Genomic DNA, 25020 nt, shown 5'->3' on the forward strand with positions numbered 1-25020 from the left:
AGACCTTGGAATAGTGCATGGGACTCTCCTGTGCTCAGTTTGTCCTCACAACAACTTGGTGTGGGATCTTAGTATGTGAGAGAGAACAAGAATCCTAAGATCACCAGGTGAATTTAATGGCTGAGTGGAGACTTCAACCCTAATCTCTGCAGTCCAACACCTTACATTTCAGTCTTCCCCAACCTAGTGCCTTCTAGAGGTTTTGGACTACAACTCCCAGCCACCCCAACTAGTGCTGACTGGGATTGATGGGAGTTGTAGTCCAATACATTGGACTACAGGTTGGTCAAAGCTAATCTGTGCCTACACCACACTTGCTAGACTCAGCAGAGAGACCATCAATAAAGTACATCATGTATCAGCTGAAGAGACAGGGTGGATTTACACAAGGGGGGAGGGAACCACTATAAATAAGTCAGAAATTAAGTCGTTATAACAAAAGAAAAAAACACGCTATGGAAAATCGCATAGTGGGGTTTTTTTGTTCTTCAGCGCCATCTGATGTTGCATGTTTACAACACATTCAAAACGCTGTTTTGGGACTAATGTAGCTGAGTCCACAGTGCAGCAAAAGGGTGGCAAAGGAGGGATTTGGTTAACATGAGCCATAACTGTGGCAAATGGGGAGAGGTATTTTTGAAACGGCTTTTCATTTATTTGCAAAGACTGGCTTGTCATATTGCAGCTGAAGTGTGTGATAACCAGAGGGGTTCCTGGGGTCCCCTGCACCCTGACCTCAAGGTGCTGTATCACCATTGCCCCTCCGCCTCGGGGGAAAATCACTTTCCCTCAATACCCACATTAGAAATTATTAGGTTTTATGTGGACCAAGTACCCGGTTTTGCCAACCCCTAGGTACACCTCTGGTGATAACAGTGTCCAATGAGTGGGAGAAGTTAGGACAGGTGTGCCTTGCAGTGACATAAGTGACGTTCTGGCACTGTTGCAGAAGTGATGGTTAAATGTTCTGTGCTGTTGATGCCCCTATTTTCCAACGCCTATGAAATGGGGATGCGGGTGGCGCTGTGGGTTAAACTGCAGAGCCTAGGACCTGCCGATCGAAAGGTTGGCAGTTCGAATCCCCGCGGCAGGGTGAGTTCCTGTCGTCCGGTCCCAGCTCCTGCCTACCTAGCAGTTTGAAAGCACACAGTGCAAGTAGATAAATAGGGACTGCTTTCTAGAGGGAAGGTAAACGGCATTTCCGTGTGCGGCGCTGGTGCTGGCTCGCCAGAGCAGCTTCGTCACGCTGGCAACGTGACCCGGAAGTGTCTTCAGACAGCGCCGGCTCCCAGCCTCTTGAGCGAGATGAGCACGCAACCCCAGAGTCGGTCACGACTGGCCCTGATGGGCAGGGGTACCTTTACCTTTTACCTTTTATGAAATAGCATCCAGATCCTCCTTGGGGAACTTGAGAATTGCCTCTCTCAAACCACAGCCCAGAAGCAACTGAGCTGCACCAATCCACAAAAGACACAAGAGGGAAATAACTACAGTATCTGTGCTGTAGTCTTGTTTTCTAGAATTCCCCGACCCCCGTCTAGCTTAGTGGTTCTATTTCAAGACTGTTTTCCTTTGGTAACTCTTGCAAGGGAGAATCTGCACCGCCTGTTTCCTCTACCCAACCATTTTCTGTCTTGCGCAATAGCCCCAGACTCACAATGCATCCCTCGTCATAATTATTGCCATTGACAACAATATCAGTATTAAGTGAATTTGTAAGATGCACTTCCGTTTAAGTTGATGGCTTCCAGTTTAACACAATTAAAGCGAATGCAATAAAACTCAATAAAAGTACCATGCAATACTGTGGGTCAGGGATAGTCAATGTGGTGCTGCCTTTATGCTTTGGGCTACATATTTCGTAAGCCCCACCCAGCATGGCTAAGTGCTCAGAGGTGATAGGAGCCATTGTCCTGCAGCATCTGCAGGGCACAATATTGGCTATCCCTGTTTTAGATGCATCAGTCAGCGGATCTGTCCAGTCTATAAAATTCAGGGGAAGTCATAAACGCACACACCTGAACCCTGCTATAAAGCATGTTGGAATGCTTGGGAACTAGTTCATCAGGGTGAATTAGGCACTGCCATGCCAAACTAATTTGCCCTGAGTAGACATGCACAGCCATGTTCTGTAAGCCTTTCATGCGTTTGTGTGAATTTGCTAAAACAGATGAGAGCCAACATTTCATCTGGATGCACAATCCCAGCCAAGGGGGCCAACTTGAGTAAAATATCGCGGGAGCCCAACCTCGCATAACTGATCACAAGAAGCAGCACATGCACACCATTCAAATGGCGATGCTCAACAACTTTGGAGGGCCCTGTTGCGGGGCACTGAAGGGACCTAGGAGACGGCTCCTATGATCCCAGCCAATGTAGGTTTTCCATCCATGTTTGAGACACAGTGTTTCCAGTATTCAGGGCAAATAGGCTTGATTGACAAATTCAGCAGGATCCTGAGATGGTCAAGTGGACTCCCTGCAAGTAAAAAGCTAGCAAATGAAGGTTCTAGCCCAGCCCACTTCCAACAATACTACTTACAGGATTGTGGGTTTGTTTGTTTGTTTATCCCCTCAAAGCAAGGAGCATTCAAAAATATTTCCTCTACCTGCTCTCTGAAGTGGTACAGTCAGGGCCAGATTTAGGTTTGATGAAGCCCTAAGCTACTGAAGGTAATGGGGCACTTTATATCTCCAGCTGTCCTTTGTCAACAACAAATTCTCACTGTTTTTTGTGTTGAATATATGCTATATGGTAATTTATGGACCTAATAGGTATCTAAAGCCATTTGCACATGCAGAATGTAGGCACCCTATATAGAGAAATGAGCAAACCAGTGATAGTTTAGGGAACAGGCTAGCAGGCGGGGCCCATTGCTTACATCATAGGAGCCTACACAACACAAAACACTGTTGCTGTATGCAGGTTTTATTTTCTTTGTTTTTATATTATATTTCAGAAATGTACATCTAGTTTATTTTCCTTTACATTTTTGGGAGGCCCCAAGAGAGTGGGGCCCTAAGCTGTAGCTTGTTTAGCTTATATGTAAATCCGGCACTGGGTACAGTCCATTCCACAACAGCCTCAGGAGTCAGGACTCTCTTATCACCTTCTCACCTCCTTCTGCTGCATGTGTGGACCAAGCCATAGAGTAAGAACAAGCAACCCCACTGCCTGCGCCACCCATAACAACGGGACTTGCTTCCCTTGATAACTGGCCCCAAACTAAACCTTCAGGAGAATGTCACTTTTGAACTGGGTTTTTATGACTGGAGCTGACACACAGTAGAGTTTTGCTCTGTTTATATTTGACTATGATTTAATTGTCATTTTGTGCAGGTTTTTTGTTTGAAGCGTCTGTAAACCATGTCAAGCTTTGGACACCTTTACAGGATAGATGTTTTAAAAAGTAAATTAATACAGCCTACAAAGGCTGCCGCAACTCCGGAAATGGCACGGCTGCTGAAAACCCTTACTGCCAATGGTATTTAAATGGCCTAACTGTGTATAGGGTGACTAGCAAATTCTAAATGTATTATTATTATTATTATTATTATTATTTTCCTGTACAGTTTAAGAATACATTCTCAAGTATATTAGAGTTCAAGCCTATATGTGACCAAAAGCTGTGATAATAGAATCATAAAGTTGGAAGGGACCATGAAGGTCATGCAGTCCAACCCCACTGCAATACAGGAACATTTTGCCCAATGTGGGATTTGAACCCATGACTGTGAGATTAAGAGTCTCACGCTCTACCATACTCTTATAGTTCCATGTTCATTGTTACATAGTTCAACCGAGCTCAGTTGGGCTAACTCCCAGGAACGAGTGCGCAGGGTTGCAGCCTCTATTTACCTGGAGGTAAGGGCCACTAAAATGTTCCGCTTGAACTTACTTCCAAGGGAAATGCATTGTGGCTGGAAAGTTTTTACGACAGCATAAAAAAAAATGACGTTGTTTTTCCTTTTGGCTTTTAAAGCCTGTGAAATTCAGATCTTCAAACTGAAGAAGCCCAGGATTCTGCCTACACGCCAGTGCACACAGTGGTTAGCAGGTGGCGCTGTGGGCTAAACCACTGAGCTTGCCAATCGGAAGATCGGTGGTTCGAATCCCCATGACAGAGTGAGTTTCTGTTGCTCTGTTCCAGTTCCTGCCAACCTAGCAATTCAAAAGCACACCAGTGCATGTAGATAAATAGGTACAGTGGTACCTCGAGTTAAGAACTTAATTCGTTCCGGAGGTCCATTGTTAACCTGAAGCTGTTCTTAACCTGAGGTACCATTTTAGCTAATGGGGCCTCCCGCTGCTGCCGCTGCACGATTTCTGTTCCCATCCTGAAGCAAAGTTCTTAACCCGAGGTAATATTTCTGGGTTAGCAGAGTCTGTAACCTGAAGCGTCTGTAAACCGAGGTACCGCTGTACTGCTGTGGCACGAAGGTAAACAGCCTTTCTGTGTGCTCTGGTTTCTGTCACAGTGTTCCATTGCACCAGAAGTGTTTTAGTCCTGCTGGCCACATGACCCGGAAACCTGTCTGTGGACAAACGCTGGCTCCCTCAGCCTGAAAGCAAGATGAGCGCCACAACCCCATAGTCGCTCCATAGTGCATGGACTTGGAGCGGGACAGAGACTCAGGTTCCAATCTCCACTCATGGAACTCAGTGGGTGACCTGGGCTTGTCAGCTCAGTTGGTTAGAGTGTGGTGCTGATAATGCCAAGGTTGCAGGTTCAATCCCTGTATAGGACAGCTGCATATTCCTGCATTGCAGGGAGTTGGATGAGAAAATCCTCAGGGTCCTTTTCAACTCTACAGTTTTACGGTTCTGTGGTTCTATTTTTAAGCATAACCTACCTCATGGGACTGATATGAGGATCACCTTGCATGACAACCTCAGCTCCTTGGAGGAAGAGTTGGATAATAGTACAGGAATGCTGTGTAAGGGGATTCCACAGTCTCTCCAATGGGCTGAACCACACACCCTGCATGCAGCAGAATGCCCTTTCCTTGCCTGAAGGGATTGGGGAAAAGGCCTTGTGAATGGGGGAACTTCTGTGCCAGCATGAAATCCTAAATTGCAGCAAAGGTTGGTTGAAAATGTGACTTGCAGCTGCACAATGCTCAGTGCTGGATTTACGTATCAGCTAAACAAGCTATAGCTTAGGGCCCCAGTCTCTTGGGGCCCCCAATTTTTTTAAAAGAAAAATAAACTGGATGTACATTTCCAAAATATAAGATAAAAAACAAATAAAATAAAACCTACATACAGCAACAGTGTTTTGTGCTGTGTAGGCTCCTATTTGTTATGTGCATATGACTTTCGATACCTATTAGGTCCATAAATTACCATATAGCGTATATTCAACACAAAAAACAGCAACAATTTGTTGTTAACAAAGGACAGCTGGACATAAAAAAGGCCCCTTTATCTTCAGTAGCTTAGGGCCTCATCAAAGCTAAATCCGGCCCTGACAATGCCCTACCCTTCAACATTTCTCTGATGAATATAGGGACATCCCATTCCATAATGACAATTTTACTCTTTATACCCCAGACATCTTATTGGTTGGCCCCAGGCACTCTGGGCACCTTCCAACATATATAAAAAACATTTAAAAAAATAAAAAAAAAACCTTTCCTGTACAGGATTGCCTTCAGATGGCTCAGGGGTCAGATAACTCCATACCCTCCAACATCTCCAATGAAAACAGGGACATCCTAAGGAAAAGTGGGACATTCCAGGATTAAATCAGAAACTGGGATGGCTGCTCTAAATCAGAGTCGTCCCTGGAAAATAGGGACACTTGGATGCCAACACTGGACACTTGTCTTTCACAGTGAGTCAAACTGACTGTGACACTCTATCTGAGTCCACACAGAAGGCAAAGGATCTTATCTTTGGAATTTAACTTCTGGGCAGATATCCACACCTTATCAAACTGCGGCCCCATTTGCCCTTCTGAGGCTCATTGGAACTTGGCATTCATGTAGCTTATCAACACTTTGGCAACGAGATCTCCTTGTTGTCATCATGTTCTTCCCAGAGGTGTTTTAAAGGAGGCAGCAGAACTAGCTGTGATTGTTCTGCTTTATATTTATTATATAGCTATGTAATTCCTCACTTTATCAGGCTAAGCCTAAAGCAAAGGTGTAAAGACGTTTGCCATAAAATAAACAAATGAGAAGAAGCAATACAATACAATGAAAACATAATTGCCATTCATAAGATTCCCCCCCCCCCCGGTCTAGTTTTACAGGTCAAAATGTACTCAGAATATACGGTATACTAGTGTTTTGATTTGGATTGAACTATATGCAAATGTCCTTCAGTCGCGCCTGATTTTGGGTGGAAACTAATGGTCAACGGTTGTGTTCATCCCATTCCGATACATGCATGCATAGAAGGAATCCCATTGAACTCAATGAGGATTATTCCCAAGTAACTGCGTATAGCATTGTACTAATAATTTAATGGACTTCAGTGGGTTTTCTTGCAATCTAAACTTACACCGCAGAATCAGAGTTGTAACCTAATTTACTTCTGTTTCACGATTTTTATTTTTTCGCTGTAAGAACCCCATTATATATTTCGGCAGTAATCCTAAATACACTTACTATGGAGTAGGGACTGATGAATCTTTCAATTTCCATTTATCTCTGTTTCCCATTTTCCCAGTTTTAATTCAATTCACGAGGTTTCTGCAACAGTTTGTGATTTTATTTTAAAAGAAAAACTCCTTGTGAAAATTTGTCAGCATCTCAGTGTGCCATTGATCTCAGTACACACATTTTTGCATGCAATTTCCCCTAATATAATGTACATACAAAAATGCACACTTTCCTGAATATATCCAATGTTTTATACATCATTTGTAGAACTGCTCTGCAGAATTTGGAGAAGTGTGAAATTCTAAGGATAGCTGCATTTCGGTTTCATATTGTTTTGGACATAAACTAGGTTAGTTCACACTAAACCGCAAACCAAACCAAATATCTCCCTCTTCCTTCCTATGGAGTATGCCCCATTCACATGAATGGGAGTTATCACTGAATAAATGTACATCAGGTCTTGTTGGTTGCATAGTTCCTTTGAGAAAAAGAAAAGTAATTGCATTTAGTTTCCATGTTACTTCAAACATGCAGCCTTAAGCATGTTTACCAGTGAGTAAGTGCAACTGAAATCATTGCAACTTATTTTCAAGTAGGTACATGTAGCACTGAGCTGCAGAAGTTGCAAATTATGTGTCATTAGTAGGCATTACATTTCTGGCACACAAACATAATCAGCTAGCCAAATTTGAACAATGTACAACATTTAGAGGGCTCTACCATTCCAGAATGGGTCCGAGCAACAGCAAAGCGTTAGGAAAAGAAAGGTTTCTGTGCATCTTTTGCAAGCATGAAAATGCCACAGAAAACTTCGTAGAAAGTTTTAGCCTCTTTTCAGTTGTTGCTCTTGTTTTCCTCCCTCTTAAGCTTCTGCAACAAATGTCTCAGAACATTTACTCCAACTTCCACGAAAATGACTATATCATTATGGGGGGGGAGGACATTGCTGGCATGCAGAGCCAGTTAAACTTTAGACTCCTGCTGGGGAGAGCCTCTTATTTGCTTTCACATCTGAAATCCAAGTTAGCAAGAAGAGATGCAAGAGGAAAAGTTCAGAAGAATTACTCTGATCCCAAGAAACGATCATGGCACTACTTACCTAAAGATTGGTCTCTGGAGGTGCTTTTTCCTAATTGTAACACAATCAGCCATTTAAATGAAGGTGGGGGAATCTCCTTGGCCTGAAAATAGTTCCAGCGAGAACCTGGGAGCAACCAGGGGACCTGTACTTAGCTACTGTGCTGAAGAGAACACAGTGAATTTTTTTTTGGTGCTGGGGAAAACCTCCCTCCCTCTCTCTGACAGTTGAGCAAAGTGAGGCCATAGAGACCACATAACGTCTGAGCAAGACCAAACCATGCAGGCTGTTAACAGCAGTGCTGGAGTCAAGTCGATCGAAGTGGCGAAGTGCCTTGGAATCTTCTCAGGTGCTTGAGAAAAATGCAAAACTTTGCCAGCCAGTTAACTCGGGGAGAAGAAAAAGTGCTACGATTATTCCAGTCATGAGAACACGTCTTACACACACGGGTCAAAGTCTTTGATGCAGAGGCTCCCTTGCACTGTAAAACAAGCTCGTTAGTTCGGAGACTTCACTTCTTCTTTTCCCCTCCTTCTTCTCCTCTTTCTTCAAAATAAAAGTTGTCCAGCTGTTTCAGCAAGCACACACACACACCCCTTTGCAAGTGCCTTCAGAAAGTTTTTTTCCCTTTTCCTTTTTTTGTGTGCCGTTGTACAGAACTGTATACAAATTAAAGGAGACGAATGGCTCTGGTCTCTGTGCCTGGCTTCTCTTCAAGACGTTGTTGTAATTATTTTACAGTCTGGCTATTATTCACTTTGGCTGATGTGTAGCTGTAACTATGCATATTAAACCACCGCTCATAATTTCTGGCACTTACACAGCCTAACAGCCCACAGTAGGATGCAGAGCTTGCAGCTGCTAGGGGATCATAATGACACAGAATGGAGCAACTAGACTTGTAACAGGGAAGGGGGAAAAGGGAAAAACTAACCAGATTTCTTCATCGACAAAACTGAACCCTGCATTTCAGTCTGGCCATGATGTGAAATATGGGGCATGTTAAACATAAGCAGAAGTATGTCAGCATGGAACAGAATTAATACTACCATAGTTAATCGACAGAGATAATCCATCTATCTATTACAGATTGAGGCATTAGGAAAGATTCCAGACTCTGGAAGTTCAAACTTACATTAGTCAATGCCATGAGTAGGCAAACTAAGGCCCGGGGGCCGGATCCGGCCCAATCGCCTTCTAAATTCAGCCCGCGGACGGTCCGGGAATCAGCGTGTTTTTACATGAGTAGTATGTGTCCTTTTATTTAAAATGCATCTCTGGGATATTTTGGGGGCCTGCCTGGTGTTTTTACATGAGTAGGATGTGTGCTTTCATTTAAAATGCATCTCTGGGTTATCGGTGGGGCATAGGAATTCGTTCTTTTTTTCAAAATATACTTCGGCACCCCACAAGGTCTGAGGGACAGTGAACCGGCCCCCTGCTGAAAAGGTTTGCTGACCCCTGTTCAATGCCCAGCCTGGATAGCTCAGTTGGTTAGACCATGATGCTGATAATGCCATGGTTACAGGTTTGATCCCCATCAGGGACAACTGTGTATTCCTGAATTGCAGGAAGTTGGACTAGATGATCCTCATAGCCCCTTCCAACTCTACATTTCTATGATTATATCTCCCTGCTCCATCAGCAGCTGGTACGCTTTGACAGTACTGAAGAGAGGGGTCATCATTGCTGAGGCACACCCTGGGCCCCATACAAGGTAGCAACTGCCATTTTTATTCCCCACAGCACCCCAGAGGAATGCCACACCCTCCAGAGGAATGTCCCTATTTTCCTGGGACAGTCCCAGATTTACAGCTGTCCTGGTTTCTGATTTGATCCTGGAATGTCCTGCTTTTCCTGAGGATGTCCCTGTTTTCATCAGAGAAATGTGGGTATGGAGTTATGCAACCCCTGATCCAAGAAGATAAGTAACTGTACAACCTTTAGAAGACATCTGAGACCAGCCCTGTATAGGGAAGTTTTTTAATGGTTTTTTTTATGCTTTTTTATATGTGTTGGAAGCCACCCAAAGTGGCTGGGCAACCCAATCAGACAGGTGGGGTATAAGTAAAACAACAACAACAACAGAATAGGACACCAGTATTATCATCAGAGAAATGTTGGAGGGTATGGAATGCTATGTCCGGTGTTACAGGGCATTGTGGGAAATGTAAATGGTGCCTCCTGCCTGGCAGTGATCAGAGAATTCACTGGCACAGCTGTGGACAATTGCTGTTGTTGCCACAATCAGGACCCTGTGTGTGCAGTGTTTCACTGCCATAGGAGGAGCTTTCCCACCTAAAAAGCAAACAAACCCTTCCCGCATGGAGTAAACAAACATATCAGAGATCAGTGTTTAGGGCAGCTCTCTCCCTTGTGTGGTAATTTACTGTATGCAGGGACAGTGTTGGTGTGTGTGCTTTACAAAGGGGAGCATTCTAAAATATCTCCCCCATCTCTGATATGGTGCAATTTTATCAGCTCATTGCGCAAGCTCAGTGTAGATTGGCTCTTCTTATTTCCCCCCTCCCAAAAAAACCCCTGAGGCGACAAATTCCCCCACAAGTCCTAAGATGCCTGATGTTGATATTACCTTTACCAAGCTGTGGCCAAGAGCCATTGCTCCCGCAGAATAAACATAGGAATAGGGTCTTAGGTCATCTGTGGCAAAACTAGAGAAAATGTGACTACAACCTGCACAGAGATATGAAAGCTGGGAGCTAAACGACACCTTAAACCTAGGTTATAGGCACAACAACAGAATGTCTAGATGCGTTTTTTTAAAAAAACAAGAATACAAAGCTGAAAATGAATGAACTGCAGCTAAAATACTATGTTCCTTTTTCACATGTTCTAGTCCTTCCCCTGCCCACCCCCCTAATATTCTTAAGAGGGTGTATTCTCCAGTCTTCAGAAAGTAGCTGGAAGTGGGGAGGCAGAAAAAAGGTCCTCCTTTCCTTCCACTCTGCAGTTTTAATCTGAAATCATAGGTGCAGTACTGCACCCAGAGCTCAGAAACTGCTTGCTCTAATAAAATTCCCTGTCTCAAAACGTGCCTAGAACAATGGGAGTTTTGAACACCGAACCTGTCTAAATGGGTCTGTAAAACATTCCTAGAGAATGTGGTCTTGCAATTGAAACCTGACATTTTTGACCTGTTATGTAAACCCACAAAACTGATGGTTTTCCTAGAGATGCAGTAAACAACAACGGAGAAACCCAAATACTTGGCAAGCCACACTTTGATTTTGGACTGTAATTTAATATTTCCCTCATGTAGACCTCATGGGTTGCTTGTGATTCCTGTCATGGCTTCTGGGAACAACATGTGGTAAAAACCTTACCTCATGCAGGTCATAGAGTGCCCTGACATCCTCTTCAGGAGGCAAGAGATGGTGGTCATCACGCTGGTGGTCATCACACAGCCACCAGCCATATTCTCTTCCTGAGGTGAGAGTTCAGCTGAGTTGTCCTTCAAACTCCTTGGCCAGTCAAAACACAAGAAAGTGCCTTCACAATAGTACTTTACCTGACCATGTAAATAATTATGGGGGAATTACCTCATGCTGAGTCCTCCGTATTAAAAATGGTTGTGTGAATCTGCCCTTATATTCCCACAAGAGTCTCACTTCTCAAACTACAATTGATGTCAACTGTGAAGGGCAAATGCAGGAAATAAGTGCTGCCTAAAATGTCAATATTAAGAAGAATGAAAAACATGAGATTATTGCCCATGGCCCAGATAGGCAGGTCATCTGAACTATTTCAGCAGCTTCTGTTGCCTTGTATAGAGCTGAGTACAAGCACAATGAAGGACGTAGCACCTTGATTCCCCCAAGTTCGTGTCAGCCAACTGCAGGGACATTAGCTGAGGGAAGCATGCATCACAAAACACGGATAAGGAAAGCATCTGGCAGTGTAGAGAATAGTTGCCTCTGAAGCCCCTGCCAAACTACTCCCATTCCTTCGCTGCTTATTTTCCCAAGGGAAGAGAATGACTGTATAGCTGTGGGCTAGTTTTGTAGAATTTTGTACAACCAATGTACTTAAAGTCTCTTCCCCTCGCCCCCAGGTGAGAGCTGGCATAAGTGTAGTGGCAAATGGACTGAACTACACATCAGAAAGTACCCAATTTATATCATGTCATGAACTAACTAGAAGGCAAAAATTGCTCTCGTCTCTCTTCCATTTCTCTCCGACTCCCATGCCCACCCCATCTGCAATATCAGAGATAACAATACCACATTGCCTGAGAAAGCCAATAACAAATCGATTCACCTCATCACCCTTATGTTCATTAGCTGCTTGAGGCTGGAAAGGTAAAGACCGTGGAATAAGCTGCCTTCTAGGCTTAGCTAAGTCACAAGGATGGTTTGCTGAAGCTATGGGGTCTAAGCTTGGAGCATCTTGCTTCTTCCCTTCTTCCCAAAATTCCCCTTGGGTCACATCCCCTCACCTTGGAAAGAAGGATTATCAAAGCCTTAGTTCATTTTCTTCCATCATGTGAACCCAACCAGAAAGGATGTCTGAGCAAGATGCTCCAAGCTTGGGCCCCATAGCTGTAGCAAGCTGTCTTTGTGTTTCTATACAAATAATTTAGAATATGTTACCTTTTTGAAACTAAGTTAAACTGCCTGTCTTTTCTTGCTGCTGTATGGAAAAGCGCATGAATCGGACCTTTGAATAGTTTGTAACTAAACCATTTTTAAACTTCCTAAATGTGTAGTCTCTTTTTCTATGGGAAGTAAGGGGAACTTTGAAAGGAATTTAGAAGGGGCTGTTTTAAAGATCTAACAGCCTATATACTTCCGTGCTTTACTTTGCTGCTTGTTTTGTGATTTTAAATCTCTGCTGAGGCTCTCTCACCATAGAGCACTTGCTCCAAATCCAGAGAATAATTTTATGCTTTTACTAATTAAAACCAAACATTAAAAAATTAAGATCAGCAGCCTTGGACAGCACCTTACTCTTTGTTAGGTCTGGGCTATATATCAATATATCATCCCACACTGCTTTGAAGCCCATATTGCAATATCTGTTTCATATTTTTTTACCTGGCAATACATTGCGAATCATGATGTGGGTGCGTGTTGCCTGTGCAAAAATCACAATGCAGGAAAACCCATGAAGCCAGCCAATGTCTCTATATAGCTCCATCCTTATTTCAGACACTGTGATATATTGATATATTGTGATATTTGGCTGGTGGTATATCGTGATGTTGAAAACCAGATGTCGCCCAACCCTATTCTTTATAATTGTATGGTGGGCTTTAGCTCTGCCAGGCTGTAAATTTTAAGTGTAAATTTTAAATACAAATGAACCCTGCTTCCTTCCTTTCCCATTAGACGAAGGCACAACTCCCTTCCAATTTAAGCCCAGAACAGAAGGGAGGGGAAACCTTGATGCAATGAGGCACTTCCAGAAAATTCTCACACTTGAACCACTCCTGGAAAAGAATGTCTCTTCATCACAATGGGATGGTTGCCTGGAAATATGCCTCATAATTTCAGCCAATGGGAAAAAGGAGATAGAGACTCATAAGATTACAATATAAGAAGCAAAACAAAGCCATCCTTCAGAATTCACACATTGCCATATTTTGCAATGCAATTCCCCAGCCAAGTAATGTGCTCAAAAATGCACTTACTGGGGTAAAGTGTGTATATTAATGCATTTGTTGATTTAAAAAAAACAAACATACAAAAGTCCGTTATATTTGGGGAAATTACTTTGTAATGATGTTTATATTAGGCAAGACTGCCTTGCAAAAATGTGCATTTCCCTCCAAAATATTTTATTATGTTCACATAATTATTCAAGAAGCAACAAACTATATCCAGCCACTCCACATACCCCACAGAAGCAGCACGTTTCTTTTAAATTACATTTAACTTTCCAGTCATTTCAGTTTTTAAACATGTGTATCGTTCCATAAGTTGTCATGTGTTCTCAGAGGCGTAATAACCATGTTCTATTAAGGTTGCAAATGTAATAAACCTATGCCAGGTTGATGGGAAAGTAGTGATCTTCTTGTCTATTTGACTATCTTGTACATGGTTTGGCCATTAATATTAATTCATAGCGCTGTGAGATCCAGATCTGTGTATAATGTGTATATATATTAAGATAAGTTTGTACTAAAATGCTGCTGAATTTTCATGAGAACTATTTTTTCTCCTAGCCAGATGGGTGGGATATAAATAATATATTATTATTATTATTATTATTATTATTATTATTATTATTTTGTTATTATTATTTTTTAAGCGGCAAACTGAGGTGGAAATGTGGTGAACAGGACTTAAGATTGGAAAAAACGAGAAACTGAGAGAAACTGAAGTTGCACATGTGCCCTTCTCTCATAGGACTGCAGCCTTGATCCAGCAACAGCCAGGTTCTTTGGATGCGAATATATTTACTTCACGGGCATTCCTCAGCACGATTCCTTACGTTACAGAACAGATTAACGAAAGCAAAACAAAGCCCACCCAATAACTGCTGCACGAGCTTACATTCAGCACCCGGCAATGGAAGCACACAAATGTGTAGGGCAACCTCAATTTATTCCCTTGCCTTGACGTCAGCAAATGGAAAAAGACGCTCTGAAACTTAACCTAATGACTTCTCCAAGCTTGCAAAACTAGAAAGTACTGAACATAAGCATGATGACTCATTCAGGCACTCGGGAGAAGGCAGTTAAAAAAAATAATAAATGCCCTAGCGGGCTATTGACCAGTTCTACTCTAGTTCATGTGGTAAAGCCATGAGCAAACAATTGTAAAGACCTTTAAGCTCCGGTTTCCTTTTTCGCCTATAGCAAATAGGAGTATTTGTAAAACTGATTTAATCTCTCCCTCTCTTTCTCTGTGTACACAACATGCATGGGAGACCAGCAACATCATGTTGCAGGGAGATTAATTTCCTTGCTAAGACTTTCCTGCTTGCTGGCTGAAACCCAGGCTGTTTTGGTCTCTTATTCACTTCCACAGCCCCCTGAAATCTGAACTTGCCTGACAGATTTGCACAATTTCCCCTCCCCCCTGAAATGAAAGCTTACAGCCACGCAAAAGGCATTTGCTACTTAAAAACTAACTGAATCATAACCCCCTGACCGCCAGGTAAATTGGGGGGGAGAGAGATGCCTGACTCCCCCCCTTTCCTCAGTTGGAAAGGAACTGGAACAAGGAGGCCTCAATTCTAATTCGGCACAGTGCCTTCTCCCAAGATCCCCTCAGCCGTGAGGTTCCATCTGCTAAATGTAGTAATAAGACTCGTGTTTACCACCTTCCTTCCCCAACAGCTTGATGAGGTACAAACTGTATTTAATACACTGAGGAGGGACGGGAGAAAGAAACACACAGAGACTTTGGAACAGGGAATTCCCACGTAACAAAGTAAAATCCAGCAGTAGCAGGCTTGGTCCACCCCCAGGAGTACGTTTGAGGTGATTTGTCACCTTTCCCACCTTGAGTAAAGTTCTCATTCAGGGGTGGTATTTTTATTGTCTCTCGCGTGGCCTGATCATGAGTTGAAGCAGCTTCTCTCATTTTCTTTCCCACCCAGAAGGCTCTGGGCATATAGGTGGCCCCCACCAGGCACTGAAAGACCAAACAGTCTGAGAGCAAGCAATCTGAGAGCAAAAATGGGAGGTTCACCATCCCTCTGTGCGCCACTCTAGTTAGTCCTTCCGAATCTTCCCTCATATGTTTCTCTCCAGAACAAAGTGGATAAGCTTTATAAACTTATCAGACACTATCATTACCCGGCTTGTTGTTCCCAGAGGAACTATGTCAAAGATGGGATATCCTTCCGCTCTTCCTTATTTCTTTAGCATTTCAAAGGCAGCCTTCTACCAGGCTTCTCACAACCTGCAGGTGAGGTTGCAGATCAACAATTTTAGTTGAAATCAAAGGGGTTTTTTGCCCTTGGCCTCAGGAAGATGTGAGGCTATGCCTTCCCAAAGGTGTTTTCATTGATATCCCTTATGGTTTGCGAATCTCCTCCATACTCTGAAAGGGGGGTGGAATCAGTAGGGATGGGCAAAATTCTAGCTTCTGTTCAGGATTAAAATCAATCTCACCCTGTTCTGACACTGTATAGCTTTTTAGTAGGAAAAATCTGCTCAAATCCTTAAAGAGATCTACTGAATTTTATTCTTCTGCATTAATGCTACTAAGAAGAGTAATAAAGTGCCCCAAGAGCCTTTGGAGCTACAGATGTTGCTGCACTACAAAACCCATCATCTCTGGCCAACAACATCTGGAGGGCTACAAGTTTATCATCCCTGGGTTTTTTAAAAAATAGTTACAGCTGCCTACAGGTGGCTAGCTAGGGGTTCCTGCCACTAATGCATGTTCAAAACATGCATGGGATCAATGGGCCTTGGCGATGTGCCCTTGTTCTCAGTGGGAATTGTACTTAAAAAATAATAATACAATCTGCATCCCATTTCTAGCATACAAGAGATAGAGACTGCAAGAAACTCTCCAGGGTTTCCAAGAGGGGTCGCTCTGAGCTCAGTCACAGGATATTGCCAAAGATTGAACTTGGGTCTTTCTGCATGCGAAACATGGGCTTGAGCAGTGAGGCAGATGCCCTCTCCTTGTATGACCTATCCTTTAATTTTCTTACCAGCATTTTATGTTTAGTATCTGCAGCGAGGATGAACAGGGAAATGGCAGAAAAGATACAGGGGTGGAAGGGTGGGGAGCAGAGTAAAGAAACATATTCCCTTGGGAGTTAGAACGCTATATTTGTTCTGGGATACACACGAGTCAAAACATGGGATTCCTTGGTCTGGAGCCAGTGCAATATTGTTATTGGCCAGAGGAGATGGAAGCTTGGCTCTTCCTTTGAATACATTGTGATTGTTTTTGCATGCATTTTGCAAACGAATCCTCTAATTGCTGCGCTTTGCTGACCATCGTGTGATTACTAACAGTTAAAACAGCATGAAACCATTCATACTTGCGTTGCCATAAATGAAATAAGGTTTTTTAAAAAACAGTTTTGCGCCCCAAGTTTGGATTTAATAAGATTTTGCTTGGCAGGGGGTTGGACTCGATGGCCCTTGTGGCCTCTTCCAACTCTATGATTCTATGATTCTATGAGAGACCACGACATCACCCTGATCTCCTTTGAGGAATGTTAGAATAAAAATGTAAAACACAAACAAACAAACCAGAAACACCAGCTGTGTTGTAGAGGAGATTTGCAAACAATGGTTTCCCACCATCTGAACTGGCCATAAGAATGCAATTAGGTTGTAGTTGTGCATTGCCAAAGAAGATCAAGGAAGGAACTAGTCTATTATCCAGTCCCTGTAATGACTTGGTTATCAATTAAAAAAAGAGGTGAATGCAATAAAAACAGGAAGAAGTGCACATGGTAGTGCAAGTTATTAGCAACAGACTATGGGAAGGATTGGAGGGAAGAAGCAACTCAGACTGTATCCACATTTCCTTGGAAGTAACTCCCATTAGTAGTATATGTAGACTACCTTATATGAAATGCTTAAGCCTGCCCACTCTAGAGTTTGACAGCAGACATCACAGTGACATTGCCATGATTGAGGATGTCACCATGACAAACTCTAGAGGGGGCAGGTCTTAAACATTTGATATGTGTTAACCGTGCATAGAAGCTGGCTGTAAGTTATTACGAGACAAATGAAGTGTATTTGGGAAAACAGATGATGTTATTTTATTTGTCCACTGATCTAAATCTGTGGTAGCCAACCAAGTGACAGGGTTTATTTATTGAACTTTTTTTTTTAGGAATTCTGTTTTATGTCTGCTTCCTCATTGCTTTATGTCAGCTCCCAGCTGAATGATGGTAATTTCTTGTGTGTACACAGTCAGTTTGGGAACCAGTTTTGGCAGAAAAACATGAGGCTGCTGCCAGGGTTGCTTGAGACTTTGATGCCACTCATGTGTGGGCCTTCTACTGACCTGGTGGGTCCTCTTCCTCCCCCTATCATAGCAGCAGTTTGGGAGAAACCAAAAGTGACAAATTCATCCACCCCTGCTCAATGAGTGATGCTACACTGAGGGCTCAGAGACATTTCAATATAATATTATCAGCTTGTAGTAAGACAGAGTTGACCATTTTTACTGGTGGCACCCAAGATGTGGAAAGCCCTGCCTGCTAAAATGTGAGAGGCCCCATCAGTGTTGGTATTCCACCAGCTCTTGAAGACACAGCTGTTTAGACAAGCATTCCTCTGAACCCAAACTTCCTGATCTAATTGTCTTCCTTGCTACTTTAGCTGTGTTAATTGTTCTGCTTTTGAATGGGCTCATGTCGTCGTACATTTTAATTATGGATGTGTTCAAATGTTTTGAGGGAATTGCTTTATTGTGTATTTTAATCCTGCGTGGCTATTTTATAACTGATGTTCCACTTATGAACCACTTAGAAGCCATTTTGGCATGTGAGTAGTATATTATTATTATTATTATTATTATTATTAGCAATGACTCTTAGAATCAGCTTCCAAAGTTTGCTTTTTGCAAAAAGAAAAAGGGAGGAGAATGAAAGGAAGAGCTCAGATCCCAAACAAATTGTTCATGCTTCTGTTTAGAGCTCTGGTCCCAGTCACATGTTCATGAAATGTTCTCCTTATCCCTACATCTGTCACTCTGACTCTGACATTGGAGAGTCAGTTGAATGTTGAGAGTTCATTGGATGCAAAGCAATAGACCCGCTCTGGGATCGAGTCAAAGCCAAAGAGGCAATAGTTCGTTGGCAAAGTTCCACATGTGAGAACCATCTGGAGAACTTTCCCCTGAAGCTTGGACATTTTACTGCTTTGTCCCAATCAGCATCTGTTAGCCGGGAGGTGGAGGGTGGGCAAGAGACAAGAAAATACCTACATGAACATGCATTTCTTGGCTCAAGGCAGGAAAAATAACATGCCCTGCTGACAAACCGGGGAAGTGTTTTTACTTGAAATAAACAACAACATCAAGGAAATTAAAACCTTTTGCAGCAAGATCAAATTAAGAGTTGGTTAGAATCCAGTCCAATTCACTCATACAAGACGTTTATGTTTATGGCAGATTTCTTCTTGCTTTGGTTTGCTGGGCTGTTGTTTTTAACCTTCCCATAAAGCTCTGGAAACAATTACTCCCCAATTGGTATAATAGACTAAGCTAAGAATGCTACAGCAGAGTCACTTTTAATAAGCGTGAGCAGATGTCTGGGTTTTTTTAAAAGAGGTTCGTAAGCAGTAGCAGCTGGTGTGGTGGGCAGAGAGATGGGGACACCCTGGCTTGGACAGGTTGGTGGAGCACAGAGCAAGGCAGTGGTGAGGTCAGGGCTGTGCAGAAGTGTTGCCAGGAGCACCAGCTTGGTTCTGCTGGTGTGCCTTGCGCAGCCTGGACCTCATGGCTGCGCTGCCCTGTTTCTGTCCAAGTAAGCTGTGATGATACCACTGTTGGAGGGTTAGTTCCCTTGTGTTCAATTATATTTCATTAAGTTCCAACATTTTTAACATATACAATCAAAACACTATTACACCTTTTCTCTTATTTTTGTCAACTTCCCATGGAGTTGCTGTTTCTCCCTTTCTGATGCATCCTATCTTCTATCTATTAAATCATAACCACAATATTATAATCTAATTACGTCTGTTGCTCATAGCTCGTATGCTGCTCGTGAGTTCATCATACGATAATATTCATTTAGGTAGTCCAAAAAAGGCTTCCATTCTTACATTAAACACTCATCATTGGACTCTCTTAGTTTTTGCCAGTTCTGCACAGTCCATTATCTTGCTTATTCATTCTTATTTGGTTGCGAACAACTTCCTCCTTCCACTTCTGCTCATAAAGAATCCTGGCTGCTGTTGCTACATACATAAACAACATAGGGGGGGATTTCTGCACCTATAATCACTAACAGAAACATTTCAGGGCGTGTGTGTTTTGGAATACTCATTTTAAACATTTTTTTTTTTTATCTCGCCATGTATCATTTCCTAAAATATGCTCGCTTCCTTGCAGATCCACCACATATTAAAAAAACGATCTATCTACCTGTTTGCACTTTCAGCAATTGTTAGGAACATTGGAGGGTTAGTTTCATTTCACTCATAGCTACTGCCCCCTAACATGTACCAACCAGAGCCAGGTGCAAAAGACATATAGCTATAATTTAAGAAGAAGGGGCCTCTCAGCCAACTATATTCTGAGCCTAGGATTATTATTTCTTCAGCACCAGAAATGAATTGGGTTCGGCAGTCCTTCACACAAAAGTCCCCTCATGATTGGCTGCCTAGCATAAGAACATAAGATTAGCCTCCTGGACCAGGCCAATGTCTTATCTGGTCCAGCATCCTGTTTTCACAGTGGCCAACTAGATGCCCGAGGAAAACCTGTAAGCAGGATTTGAGAATAAGAGTACTCTCCTCGCCTGTGATTTCCAGCAATTGGTAACTGGTCTTCATTTCAGCAGCCTAAAGTATGTTTTGCTGTTGCTGTTCTAAGGAGTCAGAAGCCCTTCTCAATCTAGGGGTCTACCTTCTGCCCACCCTTCCTTTGTTTAAAGGGGAAATAATAATAATAATAATAATAATAATAATAATAATAATAATAATTTATTTATATCCCGCCCTCCCCAGCCGAAGCCGGACTCAGAGCGGCTAACAACAGTAAAAATAACACAGTTTACATAAAATCACAATCAATTAATTGAAATACATTCTAAAATCAATTCATTTTAGCCAGTGTGGTGTAGTGGTTAAGAGCGGTGGACTGGTAATCTGGGGAACCGGGTTCGCTTTCCCACTCCTCCACATGCAGCTGCTGGGTGACCCTGGGCTAGTCACACTTCTCTGAAGTCTCTCAGTCCCACTCACCTCACGGAGTGTTTGTTGTGGGGGAGGAAGGGAAAGGAGATTGTTAGCCGCTTTGAGACTCCTTAGGGTAGTGATAAAGCGGGATATCAAATCCAAACTCTTCTTCTCTCTTCTTCATTCTAAAATCAATTCAGAGTCAAATTAATGGCAACCATTGGGCTAGAATTCTATGAGGATTACAGAAGGAGGGGGTCAGACTGTGCCTTGGCCAAAGGCCTGGTGGAACAGCTCTGTCTTGCAGGCCCTGTGGAAAGATGTCAAGTCCTGCAGGGCCCTAGTCTCTTGTGACAGAGCGTTCCACCAGACTGGGGCCATGGCTGAAAAAGCCCTGGCTCTGGTTGAGGCCAGCCTAACCTCCCTGTGGCCCGGGATCTCCAAGATGTTTTTATTTGAAGACCGTAAGGTCCTCCATGGGACATACCAGGAGAGGCAGTCCGGTAGGTATGAGGGTCCTAGGTCATATAGGGCTTTAAAGGTTGAAACCAGCACCTTAAACCTGATCCTGTACTCCACCGGTAAAAGGCAATAAAAGGCAATAACGGTCTTCAAAAATAATGCTCTTAAGACTGAAATCATGCACTTTATACTCAACACTTAGCTTGTGTTTGGAAGCCCAGCCAAGGCAGAGTGAGACCGCTGCCTCGGGTGGCAGAAGCCTCTGAGGTGACCCCCCCATGGGTGCCCCACCCACCCTGCTGCCTCTGCCAGCAGCGAAGTGGCGCCAACATCGATGCTGATTTCATGTGAGATAGTGGCCACTGGGGGCAAGATCTCACCTGAAATCAGCACAATCTCACCCAAATTTGACGCTGATGGTGAAAACTGCTTCTCAGCCAGCTGCAGAAGCTGCAGGGCGCATAATAATAATAATAATAATAATAATAATAATAATAATAATAATTTATTTGTACCCCGCCCATCTGGCTGGGTTTCCCCAGCCACTCTGGGCAGCTTCCAACAAAGACCAAAAATACACTAAAATATCACACATTAAAAACTTCCCTGAACAGGGCTGCCTTCAGATGTCTTCTGAATGTCAGGTAGTTGTTTATCTCTTTGACATCTGATGGGAGGGTGTTCCACAGGGCAGGTGCCACTACCTAGAAGGCCCTCTGCCTGGTTCCCTGTAGCTTTGCTTTTCGCAATCAGAAGGCCCTCGGCACTGGACCTCAGCATCCAGGCAGAATGATGGGGGTGGAGACGCTCCTACAGGTATACTGGGCTGAAGCCGTTTAGGGCTTTAAAGGTCAACACCAACACTTTGAATTGTGCTTGGAAACGTACTGGAAGCCAATGTAGGTCTTTCAAGACCAGTGTTATGTGGTCTCAGTGGCCGCCCCCAGTCACCAGTCTAGCTGCCACATTCTGGATTAGTTGTAGTTTCTGGGTCACCTTCAAAGGTAGCTCCACGCAGAGCACATTGCAGTAGTCCACGCAGGAGATAAGTAGAGCATGCACCACTCTTGGCAAGCAGTCTGCAGGCAGGTAAGGTCAATGCAGGCAGTGGCAGCAGGTGCGACTGCAGTGGTGGCAGCAGCGGCAGCGGCAGGGCAAGCAAAACGGGATGCAGGCAGCAAAATAGGATGCATCATCCCAGCCAACCCATCGGCTCACTTAGCCAGCTGTCTAGTTTCTAGAGATCCTGGGGTCATTGTGAGTTCAAAAGGAAGACATTTCAGCTTCTCACACATAGAAAGATGGAAGCCCTGCTGTCCTGCCTTGGAGAATATCAAAGCGAAATTCTGACTGTGCCTTGTACGGGCATGAAAGCTACAGAATAGAAGATGACTGTTGTACTCTTTTCCCCAATGAACATTGAAGAAAAAAAGAAGTCAAATTTCTTCAGTGATCTATTAGACAGCAAAATCGTTGCCAGGCAAGTTATGTAAAGTGAGTCACGCTACATAATTAATAATTAGGAACAAAGGGAATATCACAAGTTCTGAATCCCCACCTCCTCCACTAACCATTTGACTCTTCTAAATGGAGCGAAACCGCTCCCCTCCTACCTTAAACTTGTGTCAAACTGACCCTATTTGCGGTAATTTCAATGGAAATTAACAAAACATTTGCACTGTATCTTTCCCTGCAGAGGTGAGGGGGAGAGGATGTATGAGTAGGAAAATGCCCAGAGAGTGGGGGGTTTAGAGGTTCCTCCTGCTATTACTTCTCTTCTCAAACGTGTAGCCGCCCCAGGCAGGGGTTTTTTCCCCATCATTGTCATCATTCAGGAGAAAGATAACAAGAACAACAACTGACTGTTATGGCATGCACTGCAGCCTCAGATGTGTACCATTTATATCCTAGTTTCCAGAGCCTTTAATTTCTTTATTTTTTTAAAAAACAATACAGTCATACCTCGGAAGTCAAATCTTGTTTGACTTCCAAAACATTCAGAAACCAAGGCGCAGCTTCCAATTGGCTGAAGGAAGCTCCTGCAGCCAATCAGAAGCTGCATCAGACGTTCAGGTTTCAAAGAACATTCGCAAACTGGTTCGTGGCGTTAAAAAATTCAACTCGCAAGGCATTTGGGATCCAAGGTACGACTGTACACTAAATAAAATATTCTGCTTGTCACATCCAGAAATCCAGGCTCATTTCCCTGATTCCCTTTTGCTTTCTGCTTCTCTCCCCTGCCCAATATCCACTCCAAGTGCAGTGCATTCATCATGTCAGAATAAGTTTTGGATGTGAGTAAATATCGCAACCCTTGAAAGGTCAAGTGTTTTTAAGCTGCAAATTTCATTTGTAAAACTGAACACCCAAGAACACTCATGTCAGCGTCTCAGAAATTACAAGAATACTTTCTTCTTCATGCTTGAACATATGTGGGGATCTGGGGCCTCTAGTCTGTCAGTATTTTTCAGGAAGGAACCGAGCAGATACAGTACAGGATTCTTAGTTGTAATGGTTCTAGGGGTTGCTCGTGCGTAAGTTGCCGCCACTCCTGGCTAGGTTACCTGGTTGAACGCTTTCTGTCTGGACAGCCTCAAGTTTCGTGGCTGCCTCAGTCGCTGGCAGAATCCGTCAGTGGGCGTTTCTTGAACCTCTTCCAGCATAAAAGCTGTTTGACGCCCAGTCTCCTTCTACTCTCCCTGCGTCTTCTGCGCAGGGAGGGTGTGGGCAGCGGAGTACCGGTACTCTCTCCGCTGGTCTCCGGTGAGGAGTCCTGGAGCCACCTCTCCGATTCCCCCATCTGCCCCCCTTCTTCACTGGTGTTACGCTGATTTCCTTCCCCAGCGGATGGGCTGCCTCTCTCCTTACTGGGACCCTCTCCGGCATCCCTCTGGAGCCTTCTCTCCGCCTCCAGCTCTGACGGCAGTTCCCTGACATTAGTTTAGCTCTGTGGTACTGGCACATCAAATGTGGCTAGGAAACTGATTGGGAAACACACTGAAAAATACACAACGAACAAATGATTAATAGGAAGACATTTGAACATCACACAAGCAAATCAAGATGAATGTAGGACGAATGCTCATTGTCATAAAATCTCTCCCAGATCAAATCAGAATAAATGCTTTGCAAAGACCCAATATTGTCTAACCTTCCCATAAGCTTTGTGCAACAAATCAGGATGAAGGCTTAATAAATGGATCATCTGGAGGAACTTTTGGTCAAAGTTCTTCCCACACATATGCCTACTATAATGCAGAACTAATGAAAACCCAGTAATTTCCTTCACTATAATTTCGGTTGTAATGAGATTCACAATAACACACCCTCAGGCTGCAACCCTATGTATGTTTACTTGGGAGTAAGCACCACTGAACACAACAGGATGACTTGGAGGAATTATCCATACAATTGTGCTCTACCCTATTAGCATAAAGAGATGAACGGATATCAGTTAATTCAACTTCCTTTAAGCAAGAATAACACTGATAATGAATTTTAAAACTTCCCCTAAGGCTTAAAGCTGCCATGTGCACAGAGACAATGTGTTTCGACACAATCTGTTTTCATGGATTATCTATTAAACTTGACACAATGTCATTACCATGCAGTGGTTTTTTACGGACTTGGAATCTGTCAAATAACTAACTGCCCTGGGAAGAAATATGACGCGTGTTCAGTAAAGATGAAGGATTTCAAAATAAAGAAATTGGGGGGGGGGGAGGTACATGCTTGGTTTTGATGACTTGCACATAAAAAAAGATTTTATTTAGTAGAACATAGGAAGCTTCCTTATACCAGATTTATTTAATCAGACCATCGGCGGCTCTCTGGAGTCTCTTTCTTGCCATCTGCTAGGCTGCTACCTAATCCTTTTAGCTGGATATGCCGGGAATTGAACCTGGGACTGGATGCGGAGCAGAACTGAGCTATGGTGCCTCTCTGGTGAAATATTAGTTCTTTCCATAATAGTCCCTCTTACCCCATTCACATGCTGTAGGCTGCTGGTGCCCTTTCGATTTCAGTCTAGCTGATTATTCACAGATTGGATGCATTATTCCCCATGGAGGGACTTC

At 43.3% G+C, this 25020-nt stretch overlaps 1 protein-coding gene across 4 annotated transcripts in view; it reads right to left on the reverse strand.

Moving 5' to 3' along the window:
- PDE1A (phosphodiesterase 1A) overlaps positions 1-25020 on the reverse strand; it is a 144397-nt gene that overhangs the window by 91191 nt on the left and 28186 nt on the right. For 2 of the 4 annotated variants that reach the window (XM_083409038.1, XM_083409034.1), the window contains exon 1: positions 7708-8404. The exons of the other annotated variants lie outside the window; for them this stretch is intronic. In XM_083409038.1, the coding sequence (XP_083265164.1) occupies positions 7708-7760 (53 nt within the window). In that variant the 5' untranslated portion in view covers positions 7761-8404. Of the gene's footprint in view, positions 1-7707; positions 8405-25020 lie in introns of those variants that run through there. 4 annotated transcript variants of the gene reach the window in all.

Source organism: Podarcis tiliguerta, assembly GCF_965153285.1.
Source record: "Podarcis tiliguerta genome assembly, chromosome: 1".
Taxonomy (NCBI): domain Eukaryota; kingdom Metazoa; phylum Chordata; class Lepidosauria; order Squamata; family Lacertidae; genus Podarcis; species Podarcis tiliguerta.